At 40.1% G+C, this 12,857-nt stretch overlaps 1 protein-coding gene across 1 annotated transcript in view; it reads left to right on the top strand.

The window, feature by feature from the left end:
• The window catches only part of DLC1 (DLC1 Rho GTPase activating protein), a gene marked incomplete at its 3' end in the record, with an annotated part of 214,437 nt that overhangs the window by 184,443 nt on the left and 17,137 nt on the right, over positions 1 to 12,857 (top strand). The window contains exons 5-6 of the mRNA XM_080639214.1: positions 5,403 to 5,474; positions 8,379 to 8,460. Of these exons, the coding sequence (XP_080495340.1) occupies positions 5,403 to 5,474; positions 8,379 to 8,460 (154 nt within the window). The remainder of the gene's footprint in view (positions 1 to 5,402; positions 5,475 to 8,378; positions 8,461 to 12,857) is intronic.

Below are 12,857 nucleotides of genomic sequence, written 5' to 3'. Positions count from 1 at the left end.
GGCATATGACATTACACAGAACTGATTTATCATTTTCTGTGCCTGCACTACTCATTTGTAGACAGCTGCCATCATGCAGTTTTTCCCCGGTTTGTCTCGGATTTCACATCCATGTTCATTTATCTGTAGGCTGACTGGTTGGATAGTGTGATCAAGTGTAGTGTGGGGACCACAATTCACATGTCAGAGATGTAATTCAAGCACTTGGAAAAATGATTTCTTGTACTTGGGCAGCGGAATTTTATCCAAGAAAGCGTATTTCTTATATATACCACAGCTGGTCTTTAAAAGTATGATCCTGAATGATCTGAAGCTGCTTAATAGTTCAAGATAGTGTTTCAGAGTTGAACAAAAATTTTGCAAAGCACCAGAAATTTCCAGGGGACACGATACCTAGGGACAGGTGATTTCTGATACAGACAGCAAAAGAGGATGAGCTCCTGAGCATGCAAGCCCTTTTGCAGCCATTACACTGGAGCATCAGTCCTGGATGGCAAAGTATCCTCTACGTGCTCCATCTGTGCCTTAGAAAATGTTCAGGTGGTTTATGGAGTTTTATGCATTACAGGTGAGCTGATCTCTAGCATTCATGGTGAGGAATGACATTCTCTGCATTGCACAGAAGACACTTTCCTGCAAGCTAATTCAGGAAGAGGATTTTGTATTATTTTTTTCTCTTTTTTTCACTGAAAAGGTCAAATAGTGAATTTCAACTAGAATGACCTGGTCAAAAATTCAGACCAAAAAGAATCCCAAACTATCCAGTTAAGTATGGCATTGGAGTGAACCTTGAGTAAAGAAGCCCATTTTTGGATGAAATTTGATTTTAACAGCTTTGATTTGACCAGTCTTGCTACAGATTTTTACAGTCTGCTCTCTTAACAGAGACAAAAGGTGAGGCAAGTACAAGTGATGTGTGGAGGTGCTAATATGGCTATAAAGGTGTCTGAGTTGGGGCAAGAGGAAGCCATCTGCTTGGAAGAACAGTTCATATGATGTTTAGCACTTAGGTGAAAATGGAGTCAGTGCATGACTGCAAAGCAGATACGTCTCTGCATACCTTCTCCTGAAGACCCTGAAAGAGCTGATGCTTACGTTGCGTGTTATTTCATGGAAACAAAAGGAAAGGAGGAATGAAAGCAACTGATCTTGCTGCTCCTAGCTAGGCGGCTATCATTTTTTTCTGAGAGGACATTATTGCAGCATCACACTGGGTTTTTTTATTTTCTATAGGAAGGAAGGTGTCATCCAGCAAAAGACTATAGGCGAGTTTTGTCTTCTGCCATTGCAGTATCAAACAAGATGTGAATTGAGGTATTTTTGCCATGAGGTTTTTAAGCTGCAAACTTGCAAGACGAGAAACCAAGATTAACTAAAGTTAAACAAAAAAGAAGTTTCCCATTTTCACTTACCAGCTTGGGGAAGAATTGGGTCCTCCTAACCCCCCAGGAAGTGGGTAAATAAGGACTAATGATTCCCAACCATACACAAAAGGAACCCCTACCCTTCACTTGAGCATGGAGGCCTGCTTTGTGAAGCAGACCAACAAATAAAGCTGTTTCCAATAAAAATTTCCTGTTTCCTCTTTAACACATTTGCCTGCTGTTTGCTTACACGACACCAAGAATAAAGACTACATTGTACTCCTTTTTGGGGTTATTTTTTGGGGGTGGTTTTTTGTTGTTGTTGTTGTTTTGTTTATTTTACTTTCTAAGAGATTTTCTTGTGTATGTGGACATTTAGAAATAATAGAGCAATTTCTTTCTTGCCAGCAGTTCTTCCATACAAGAACCTCCTGCTGCTGGGGGAGGGCACAGGATGCACGTCTGAAAAGCAGCACATACGTTTCTTGCCTGGAATGTATACTGAATTGTAGGTTATTGTAAAGGTTTTAACTGGCATGCATGTTTGATTCAGAAAGGAAGTGGCACCACAGGGATGGAGCAGGGAGGAGGGAGTGAGACCAGTGTCTTGCCTACAGCAACTTTTATCAGCTCAGCTGCAAGTCCTTCAATGGAAAGATGCTTTCACAGTGGGAAATTGCTTTGCATATCATGGCAGCTTAGTTGGGGCTGAAGTAGGGCTTCCCTAAAATGTGTTGGAAAGCAATGTGGAGTTCCACTGCAGGCTCCTCCCTGTGGCTCTCAGCTGGCCCCAGCCAGGCTTGGCAGTGAGTTTGTAGCTCAGGTAATGATGCGTAACCTTGGTCCCCTGGGAGGCTAAGCAAAGGCTTCAGAGTTCCCTGTCCCTTCTAAAACTTTCTAGAAGTAGTGGAAAAATCTGACTTCAGAAGCTCTGTTCTTCCCTTGCCCCTTGTTATCCTGGTTGCCATTGATCCAGATGACAAGGACTTGCACATACTCCCGTGACCACCTGGATATGAAACAAGGAATCCCAGAGCTGATGATGCTGAGCTGAAAGAAAAGCTGGCATTTAGAAAGTGTGAGAATGAGCTTTCTCCTCTAGTTTATTTAAAATGTTTTGGCCAGAACTTCAGGTTTAACTAATGTATTTTATTCTCAAAGACAGATTCCAGTTAAGTTGTGCTAATGAACTTTTTACCTATAGAAGCTTTCAGCTGTTTAAGTTTGTATCTTTTATGTGAGGAAGCTTGTTCTGTGCACTCAGCTTTCTGTGTAGCCTGTTCAGTGCACCCTGTGTGGGATTCCTCCTTCGGCTATATTTTGATCTGCCTGAATTTCATATACATACACAGTTGTGTTCATACTCTGGCTCCTCAGTAACCAGCCGGGTTGAGATGGAGAAGCTGGGTTGGAAATGACCCTTCTGTTCATGTGGTCACAGTGCATCAGTACAGATTAGGAGCCAATTGGTTGGCCAGTTGGAGTTGAATGAAAGGAGCTGCTTTTTCAGGTCCTACCTCTGCTCCATCACCTGTACCCCTGCCATGTCCCTCTCTGACACATACTTTGGTGGATGGAGGTGACACAGAGGTCTGACTGCAGGGGACTTCCTGGCCCCTTCTTCAAGACAGCTCCCCAAGCCCCTCACCTTTCCAAGGACGTGCAACAGGAGCCAGAGGCTAGAGCCCTGGCTTTCCCAAAATGTTTGAGATGGGAACGGGGAAACTGCTGCTTTTAAACCTGTTGTGCTGTCCTGTACCCTGCCCTAGGCATTTGCCTAGCCTAACTGATAAAAACAGGTGCACTGGTGTTCTATTATTCCCTGCAGTTCTTGTGGCCATCCAGGAATAACTCAGGTGTTTCACTGCATAGGTGGACTTCTTGAGGGATTCTCAAGGGTATTCTGAGAGCAAATATGCTCGGAAAATCCCAAAGGCACCTGACACCTGGATGCCCATAAAATACGAGTTTCACATAACTTGCATGTATATTTGCAGAAAAGACACACAAAGCTTCTACAGAGAACCTTAAAAGAAGTCTGATAAATGCATATTCATAATTTTCTAGCTCTAGAAATATTTTACAGGTCATAGACCTGAGGTGCTCAGTAAAGGACCTGTGAACAAATATTTAAGCACATTTAAGAGTCCCTGTAGTGGTAAGGAATCTGATGCTTTTTTCAGTTGCTCTACAAGCATCTATATGCATTTTTAGGTAGATGCTGGTTATCGGGATTTGGTTGGGGGTTTTTTCCGGGTTTAAGTCAAGTAAAATTGTCATTCAGTCCAGACATTTCTGCAGGATGTGATCTGTCAGATGATGCATTTTAAGTAATCTTAAAAATTAATTGCAGATTTTTTTTTACTGTAGTATTTTCGGTGCTTCTGAGATAGCAATATCATGTTGTCTGCTCTTGCTTTAGCAGGACAAGTTTTAAATATATTTTAAATTCTTTTTTTATTTATTTATTTTCCATATTTTTCCTTAGGATACTGAATTTAAAGTACTACTTTAAGGAAAATTCCTTTACAATCGCTTACAATTGGAACTGAAGAATGCTTTTCCTTAATGAGTACCTAAGTCAGTGAGTCTGTACGTGCTTGTTCTCACGTGGTCCCATAACCCAAAGGTGAAGCAAACACAAGTTACACAAATGCCTGCTTGTCCTGACTTCAGCGAGAGTGGATTTTTAGCTGTTTATTTATCTGGAATGTTGTGCTTTGGCTCACTTTAACCCCTTGGTTTGGGTATGTAACTTAGCAAAGTATTCTGGCAAAGCACAAATATTTTAACCCTGTTGTAGCAATTTGGAAAATTAGAGGGGGATTGCCATCATTTTGGAGGTGGGAAAAGGTGCCTGCAGTTTCACCTGATTTTAATTGTGTGCCTGTATCTCCCTGGGAACATTTTGTAATGTGCCGAAATCTTGAGATGTTTTACTTATGTTCAGCTGTTCACTGCTGTATATGCAGTAACTTGTATTATGGACAATTCTGAGGGAAAAAAAACCCTTTGTGCATAGTTTCTGCAGCAGGTAGCTATAGGATCCATCTCCAAGTAGGTGACAAAAGTTGTCTACTGAGTTGTACATAATGAAGGTTTTCTTTTCTGGTCCATCAAGAGCAGTGAATATAATCAAAGCCAGATGAACTTTAAGAGTTTCTTATTGCTCAGTCTATCTGACCAGCTCTAAGTAGGAAGCTAAATTCCCAGTAGCACTTTCTTGGATTTTTAGAACAAAATTAATCCAGTCCATTTCCTGAACTATTACAGAATACACTGTTGAACTTTTAGCTGATAAGATAACGTATTCTGTATTTCTGCTTGTGTTATGTAACAGATGATTTTGTGGGCAATTTATTCACAGACTAATATAACCTATGTTGAGAATGTTTCCTTACTTTTGGTGTCATGTATGTTTATGTGAATAATTTTAGTTTGCAGCATGCTGTTTTGGGCAGTGTGAGGGAAAGTTAGCTGAATTTCCTGTAATGTACCAAGTAACTCATAAATGTCGTGAAGACATCCAGTGAAACTAGGTTCATGTTGTAGTAAATATGCACTTGAATGAGCTGCAGTACAGTGTGCCTGTTGTTCTTGGGCTTGTGTCTGTTAGTGCCATCTACAAGACATTAAAGTGCACAGTATTACGAGCTTTACTAGGAATTTCTGTCAAGACAAAACAGTTGTGCCAAGAGAATCGTAAGATTTGTTGAACAAATGTTGCTCATGTTGATTGTGGTGCTGGTTTCTCTAGCGTTAAGAAAATCTTTTATGGAATAATCCATAACTCCTGCAGTCTTCATCTGTGCCTGTTTCTCTGATTATTAAAATGATGAGCTGTTGATAAATCACGGATGAATGCTAGTGACTTTCCAGAATCTAGGGTATGTTTGATCATGAGAAGAAAAGCAAACTGGGCTAAGCAAACCTGTGTCTCAGTTCAAACTTTCTAAATACCTTTGGAGTATTGTGGAGAGGAAGCTTTTGCTTTGCAGATCACTAATCAGAGGGTGTCTCGTTTCTGTCCTCTTCCAGAAATTGAGGCTAAGGAAGCTTGTGACTGGCTGCGGGCTGCCGGGTTCCCACAGTATGCGCAGCTTTATGAAGGTAGGCACCTAAGCTTGCAAGTTGGTCAACCCTGTGTAATTTTTGGACAATAAGATGTAATATTCATCAATAAATGAAGTTCGGGCACTTAACTGAAGTGCCAGTATGTAAGATGACTTTTAGGAATTGCACTGGTCTCTGCTACCCACCACACACAGTGATGACCCACACACACCCAATGAGACCCTGAAGCACTCTTGGAGTTTTAAACTTGTTCCAAGTTTGTTTTATTCTGAATCTTCCGTATGTCCTTATACACAAATGTTATGTTAGCACCGTGGTACATGCCCTGTAGTTAAAACGCCAGTGAAGTATATTTTCATGAGTGTAGTCATCCACTGCTACTAGTCCAGCCATAGAGCAACACAAAAGCTTTGGCCAGCTCCACTGGCCAGCTCTTCTGATTGAGCAGAGGTAGGAAATTCTGCATCTGCATGGATGCATCTGTATACCTCATGATTCACAAGTCCTGTGTGTTTTTTCAGAACAGTTTGAGTTGGTGTGAGACACAGGCTCGCTCTAAAGGGGAAAAAAGAACATACAAACCATTGTTGCACAGATGTGCAGCAGTTCCTCAAAAAGAGTGCTGCCTCCTGCACTCGTCCTTCTGTGGGATGGACTCACTTTGTGTGTCCACTTTTACAATGGTTTTGCTCAATTAAAACTGATATCTTCATTGTGTCTCTAACCTACTAGGAACTTGCAGTTTTGGCATACAGTTCTTACAATCTGATGCAGAATAACATGCAGAATTTTGCTTATAGTGTGACATCCTTTTTATATATGCATGTTATTGTTCAGAAATTGCCACCACCACTTAAAATTACTTGCATTGTAGAGAAATTATTACGCACCCTTATTGCCTCTTCTTTTTCATGAAACAAACTCCAGCTGCTGCTTGTAAGAATGAGCATAGAAAGTCCATTATTTACAGTGAGTAACTGTTGGAAATTACAGCAAATGCTGAGCTGACCTTCTTGAAAAATGATCTTGTTGAGCTTTGATTTGCAGCTGCATTGGCAATATGAGATGATAATAGCACTTTCAAAAGCAGCACTTGGCGAAACTTTTCTTCGCCTGTTCAGAAATAAAATTTCCTTTTATTATTTCCCTTCCTTATTCCTTTTTTTATTTTTTTTCCCTTTTTTGTGCTAATGGAGTTGCCAAGATTTTCTTGGGATGCAGAGCTGGGACTGTACTTCCAGTCTTTGTTACAACTTGGAGACAAGACTCTCAGCTCAGTATCTGGGCTTCTGGATTTCATGTTATGTTGACCTGTAAATCCCCTAAAAAAAGGTAATTTCATTCAGAAAACATGGCCTAGCTGTGGTTACCATTGCCCTACCTCGAGACTCTAAACTTACATAGAGTTTCTAATGTCAGACCATGTCCTCCATAACATCAAAAGGATTGCAGAGGTGAGAGCAAGGCCAGCCATGGCCATTGAAAAGACAGCTGTCCTTATAGAAAAAGAATATACCATTGTCCTTTGCAAGCCCCCCTGGCAGTAGCAGCAGCAGCAACAACAAAAACAGCAGCAGCATTTAAAAAGCATTAAAAAATGGGCTTGTGCAGACTGTCAACTTCTTCAAGTCACTTCTCTTACTTAAGTTTTCCCATATGTTTTCTTGTGGGCATTCTAAGGTACTAACTTTCTCAGTGGAAAAGGTTACAGCAGCACTGGTGACAAATACCAGTTGGGTGTGCTCACTCTCTTTACTTGCACCTTGGACTTTAAAATAGTGAAGGGAAGACCCATGAATCAGCTGGGTATAGTATAAGAGTTCTGAAAAGTCACGTATGTGGAGAGGTCCAACACAGTACACATTTAAAATGGAGATTAATCAGTGAACCTTTGTCAGTTACTTTGCTAAAACTGCAGTTTTCTATAGAAGAGACAGAATTTCTTGCTTTTTGCAGACTATGTCATAGTTTGTTTGTTCCAGAGGCAAAATCAGGACAGATAGTTCATTTGAGACATTATCTATTGGTATAGAAAACCCAGAATGTTAACTAACTTTCTACAAATAAACACCAGTCCTATTCTTTTCATAATTTCAGTTCATTCTTTCCCAGTCTCTGGAAATTGAAGTATTTTAGAGACAATCACTTGGACCAGGGAAGTTGTTTGCAACTACAGCAGTGTACTTGTAGTTTGTATTGCTGTGTACCCTGAACACCCGGTGGCTTTGGTGGGAGTTTTGGCTGTACAAGGAATGCCAGATCAGGACCTGTATGACAGTCAGGAATCTGTGGAGGACAGTAAATAATATATATGTGGCTGCTGCTTCAGAGCTGTAGTAAATTTTCAGCTATCTGCCAACAGTTTCCTCCCCCTCGCTCTCTCAGTTGTTTACCTAAATAATCTCCTAAGGAAAGGAGGTGGCATGGACTCCATGCAGCTTGTTTTGCTTTCATTTCAGTCCATATCTCATTAAAGTTGTAACAGTGTCAAACTTTTAAATGGCTTGATTAACAGCCAAGGAGATTCAGTTTTTCACTGTTTTCCAGAGATTCAGGTTTACTGACCTTTTTTCTTCAATGTGAGATACTAGTACTTTGATGGAGACTGTATATTTATTTTAAATAAAGCTAGCCTGAGTCAATTTACGCATGTGATGTTGGATAGGGAGCTCGCATTTTCCTCTTTCCCATTGTTTCATCTTTGCTTTGCTCATTTTTCCTCTATTTTGCATACGAACTCTCAGTTACAAAAGCTGCATGTCAAAACCTTGTATATGAAAAGAAAGCATCTGTGGCACTGGAGGTGAGAGCATGTGTTTAACTGAGAAGTCCTGATCACTGGCATCTCAGTGCGCTAAACTGGAGGCAGCTGGTTGTTCTGAAATAGCTCACCACTGGGAATAAGGGTCATTTTGATTCCATCTGTCTCTATTTCTGCAGATCTCCTTTTTCCAATTGACATCGCTCTAGTCAAGCGAGAGCATGACTTTCTGGACAGAGATGCTATTGAGGCATTATGCAGGTAGGTAAAAAAAAAATCACACTGCGTTTTGAAACAAAACCCTTAGTGTAATAGAAAGTATATCCTGGGAAAAGCATAACCTCAACTGAATTATGTATCAGTAAATGACCATTTGCTTGAGACCTCTAAATTATCCACTGTCAGTATGTGTGTTTTATTGGAGTAATATATTGGCCTAAGTAATGTTTGGGGTCTTACTTAAAGTTGGGAGGAAAGTGTCAGCAGCTATTTGTGACTGGTATTCCGTAGACATACCTTAATTTGTTTTCATTACTAATTCCCAAATTAGTTAGGCATGTTCAAGCAGAACCATGTTGGCTACAGTCATCTGCATGTAGAATTGTAGCATTAGTTCTCACACAGGAATTATTTTTTTGGGAGCAGTATTAGCCAAACAGTGCTGCTGCGCTCTGTGTACTCTCCTGTCTTACATCGGTGAGCAGCTACATATACAAACAAAACAAAAACCTATGTATAGAAACCCTCATGCTGACCTCAGTGCATCACCCTGTGTGTACTGTGGTCACAAAGTGAGCATAGGTATGGCTGAAAGGGATAATATGGGCAAATCCAATAGTTTATCACCACTGGAAAGATTACCTCGCCCTCAGCCACATGCTCCCATTACTTATCTCTGTTGTTGATGGGCTCCTTCCTTAACCCAGTTCAACTCACTCACCTTGCAAAAAAAGTGTCTGGACAGTCCTTTCCTGGGTTAGTAAATTAAATCATCCCATGTAAAAGCATAATCAAGTTCGAGTAGGTGCAAAGGATGGGGCAGGATCCCACAGCCAGCTGCAGGGGCAGGAGAAGGGATGGGTAGAGACAAAGAGGGAGCAAGACTTGCCAGTTTGTGGCAGCGTGTTTTTATAGAAGTACAGCCTCAGCATTGCCAATTTTATCATGAAAACAGTTGTGATGGCCCCATCCGACATTCATCCATCAGTTGCCTCCTATTTCGAGTCCATAATCCTAAATGGCGAAAACATGCCTTAACTTTTTGTATCTCCTATTACCTAGAAATAAGTGCAGTTTTCTGCCTCAGTTCTTCAGTATGGCAGCTTTCCAAATTGTCTGCAAAATGTACGCTGTTGGATACTGCATGCATGATGTCTGCAACTCTAAATGTCAGTAATTTTAATGAATTACAAAACCCTTTTAAGAAAGGCTTTAAGTTTATAGTGTTCTCATGCCAGCACTGCCATACTTGGAAGGGAAGGAGAGGGACTGGAATTTAAAGTTCTTCAGAAATATTTGCAGGATTTTCAGACTAAGAAAACAGATTTGTTGCCCAGTCATTAGGAGGGAAAAATCTCACTAATGTTAAATTCACACTTGAGATGTGCCCTACTCAAGTGCAGGGCACCTATTCCACTGATGTTAAAATGTGATGCATCAATGTGCTTATTTGTGGGCTCTGAAACTTGTGAAGTCATTGAACAGAAAGTGCAGCAATGTCAATAAATGCTGGTTCCCAGAAGCATGGTCTTCCTTTGCCAGGAAAACAAAATACAGTCAAACCAGCATATTTTGGACCTAGGGCTCTCCTGTGAGAATACTTTCTAACCTGGGGTTATTTATTTATATGGGAAAAAAAGGTATCAGATTTTTCCTCACTGGTGAAAGAAAGAATATGCCCTCCCTATCTTTTTGAGATTTGCCACTATTGTGATTGATAAAAACAGCACTTTTTCTGAACATAGAGGACAGTAAAAAGATCTTTTACCTATGAATGGAAGCTTATACTGTAAGCCTACTAATAAAGATGACCAAACCAAAATGATATGGATGTATACATACTTTGTGAAACTATGAAGTTGTTAATATGTGCTCTAGTTGAAAAATAGCCCCTCTCTTTCATCTTCAAATTGTTTTCTGTGTAATAATCATAAGAGTCCACCAGTCTTACTGTAGCTAGAGACAAAGATTTTAAAGGCTGAATTATATAATTTTTAAACCTATGGCTTATGTATCAGAGTTATCATTTACAAGATAACTTTAAAACTGAAGCTAAAGTTTTTCCAGAAGCATTTACATCCTACCCAAAATAAAGCTGAAGTGATTCAGTTAACCATCTCAGATGTCTGTATTTGGTTCCTTACCATTTTTGTTAGACAAAAGCATACATTATCATGACATTTCCACCTTTAGATTTTTTGTTCTGCATCTCCTTGTCTGATTTTGTAAAGCTCATTAAAAAACACAGAGGAGCCACACAGTTTGGAATGCTGCATTTCTGCCTGAAGCCTGGGTTTATTTTGATTCATGCCATGGTCAGTGTGTAAACAGTAAAGGAGTTTACTTAGGAAAAGACTTAGAGCTGTTTCACAACTGTGAGTTCATCACTGTTCCTTGACTGAAAATCCGAGTAGTTTTGGAGTTCCTTGCATTTTCAGCACAGAGTAAATGAAGACTGCATGCAGTGGATGGTAACAAAATAGAAAAGTCATCTCTGTGGAGAATCTGCTTTCCTGTATAAGAACCAGTGTTCTGCCAGCAGTTCTACCTACCTTGTTCTAATTACTGCATGTGAAAAACTTGTTTTTAAAAAGGCTGTAGAAATCACATTGACGGGGATTTAAGTTTGAAGCATTTTAAATGATAGTTTACATCTGAACAGTATTATAAATTATCATTTAACAATCTTAGAAGTGTAAGCAGGAAAACAAATGTAACTTTAAAACCAGCATATTAGTAAATGTTTGCCAGATTCCTTTCTGAATGGAAAAGGTATCAATATCCACCCCATTAAGGTTTTTCTGGAAGAATTTTAAGTGACAAGTGGGTAGAGACTTGAATTACAGGGAGAGCATATGGCACTTGGTAACAGTAGAAGATAGATAGTTAAGAAATGTCATTTAGTGATCTTATCATGAAATGTTGGGTTAAAAATGTAAGAGCAATGACTAATTTGCTGGGATGCTTCCTCTAGTGACTGTGCAAAGCACTGCTGGCCTTGGTTTCATAGGACTTTATGTAGATTAATGACCAGGAATTTATCTCCAGAGAATAACTGTCTGCATCATGCACTGATGAAACAAAGCACTGAAACATACTTATGCTAAAGGTTATTGCTAAGTACAAAATACATAGCAAGCCGTGATGGAAATCCTGTTTAATCTCCTTACGCATAGCTAGAAAACTGCCATGCTATATATATGCAACAGGTTTCTTAAATCTTTTACCATCAGGATTTCTCATCCAAGAACCTGATTGTAATGGATTCGCATGAGCAGCATTCACTGCTCGCGCCATTTGGTTTGTAGAGAGCTGGCCTTCTTTGCAGGTTGAAATGTGCAGATGAACCCCAGGAGCCAGCATAGAGGCTGTCTACTTCAGTGAGACAAGAAAGTTCATGTATCATTGATTAGTTACAGATATAATTGATTTAGAATTTGCCTTGTGAAAAGGAATTAATTTAAATCCATCAAGAACCTTAAAGCTAGATCATACAGTTACTCAGATTGAAAATTGTCATTTGAAATGTGTAAATGTAACATTCTACATTGCTACCACTTTTCTTGGGTGCATGGGGTGAGAATTTTCTCCTGTTAATGACAGCAGAATGAATTATCTGGGGTTATAGCCAACATCAAACTGGCTGGTATGTAGATTAACAAAGACGTCACATTATAGCCCGTATTTTAATTTATAAATTAGCTGAAATTGCCTGTTCAAAATCCATTTTTGATAGCAAATATCTTGTTCAGGCTGCCTTTCTTGAAAGAAGTTCAGGTTAAACTAGTTTGGCCATTTATGAGGAGAAGACTAGGAAGAATGCATCACTTGCTCATTTCTGAGAGGAGCTCCAGTGCCTCATGTTTTGCCAACAGCAGGTTCCAGCATCCAATGTAATTGTTGCTCCAGCTGACACAGGCCAGTTTCAGCTCATGGTCTGGGTCTGAGCAGCAGGTCCTGTTGCATTGGTCACCCTCAGGAAGAAGACTTTAGCAGCGCAAGGTTGAAGGAGGGTGAGAGCCTGAGTAGGAGTAAGGCAAGGAAAAGTGACGTCTTGGAGATAGAATGCTCCACAGGATTAAGATACCATCTGGATATGAAGATGAGTATAGAGAGGGCTGACACAAGAGCATTTATCTAAATTATGGGAAAGGATAGTATCTTGTCATCCAGACAGTCATCCAGAAAGTGGCCAGAGTAGGAGGCGTTGAAGAAATAGAGATAGCCAGACAGCGAAAGCAGCTCTAACTGCTGTCCCTAGCAATCCTGCCCCATCCCTCTGTCTCCAATCTTCACCTTGCGGAGCTGTCACTGAGACAGGTTTGGGCAGAATAAGACAGAGCTAAAGAATGAGGCAGACCTGCTGACTGTCAGTAGGGAAATGATAAGTTGAATTTACACCTGGGAATGGAATTACCAAATGGAGCCAAAAGAGAAGA

Source organism: Psittacula echo, assembly GCF_963264785.1.
Source record: "Psittacula echo genome assembly, chromosome: 1".
NCBI classification, from domain to species: Eukaryota; Metazoa; Chordata; class Aves; order Psittaciformes; family Psittacidae; genus Psittacula; species Psittacula echo.
This window is presented reverse-complemented; position numbering and strand designations above follow the sequence as displayed.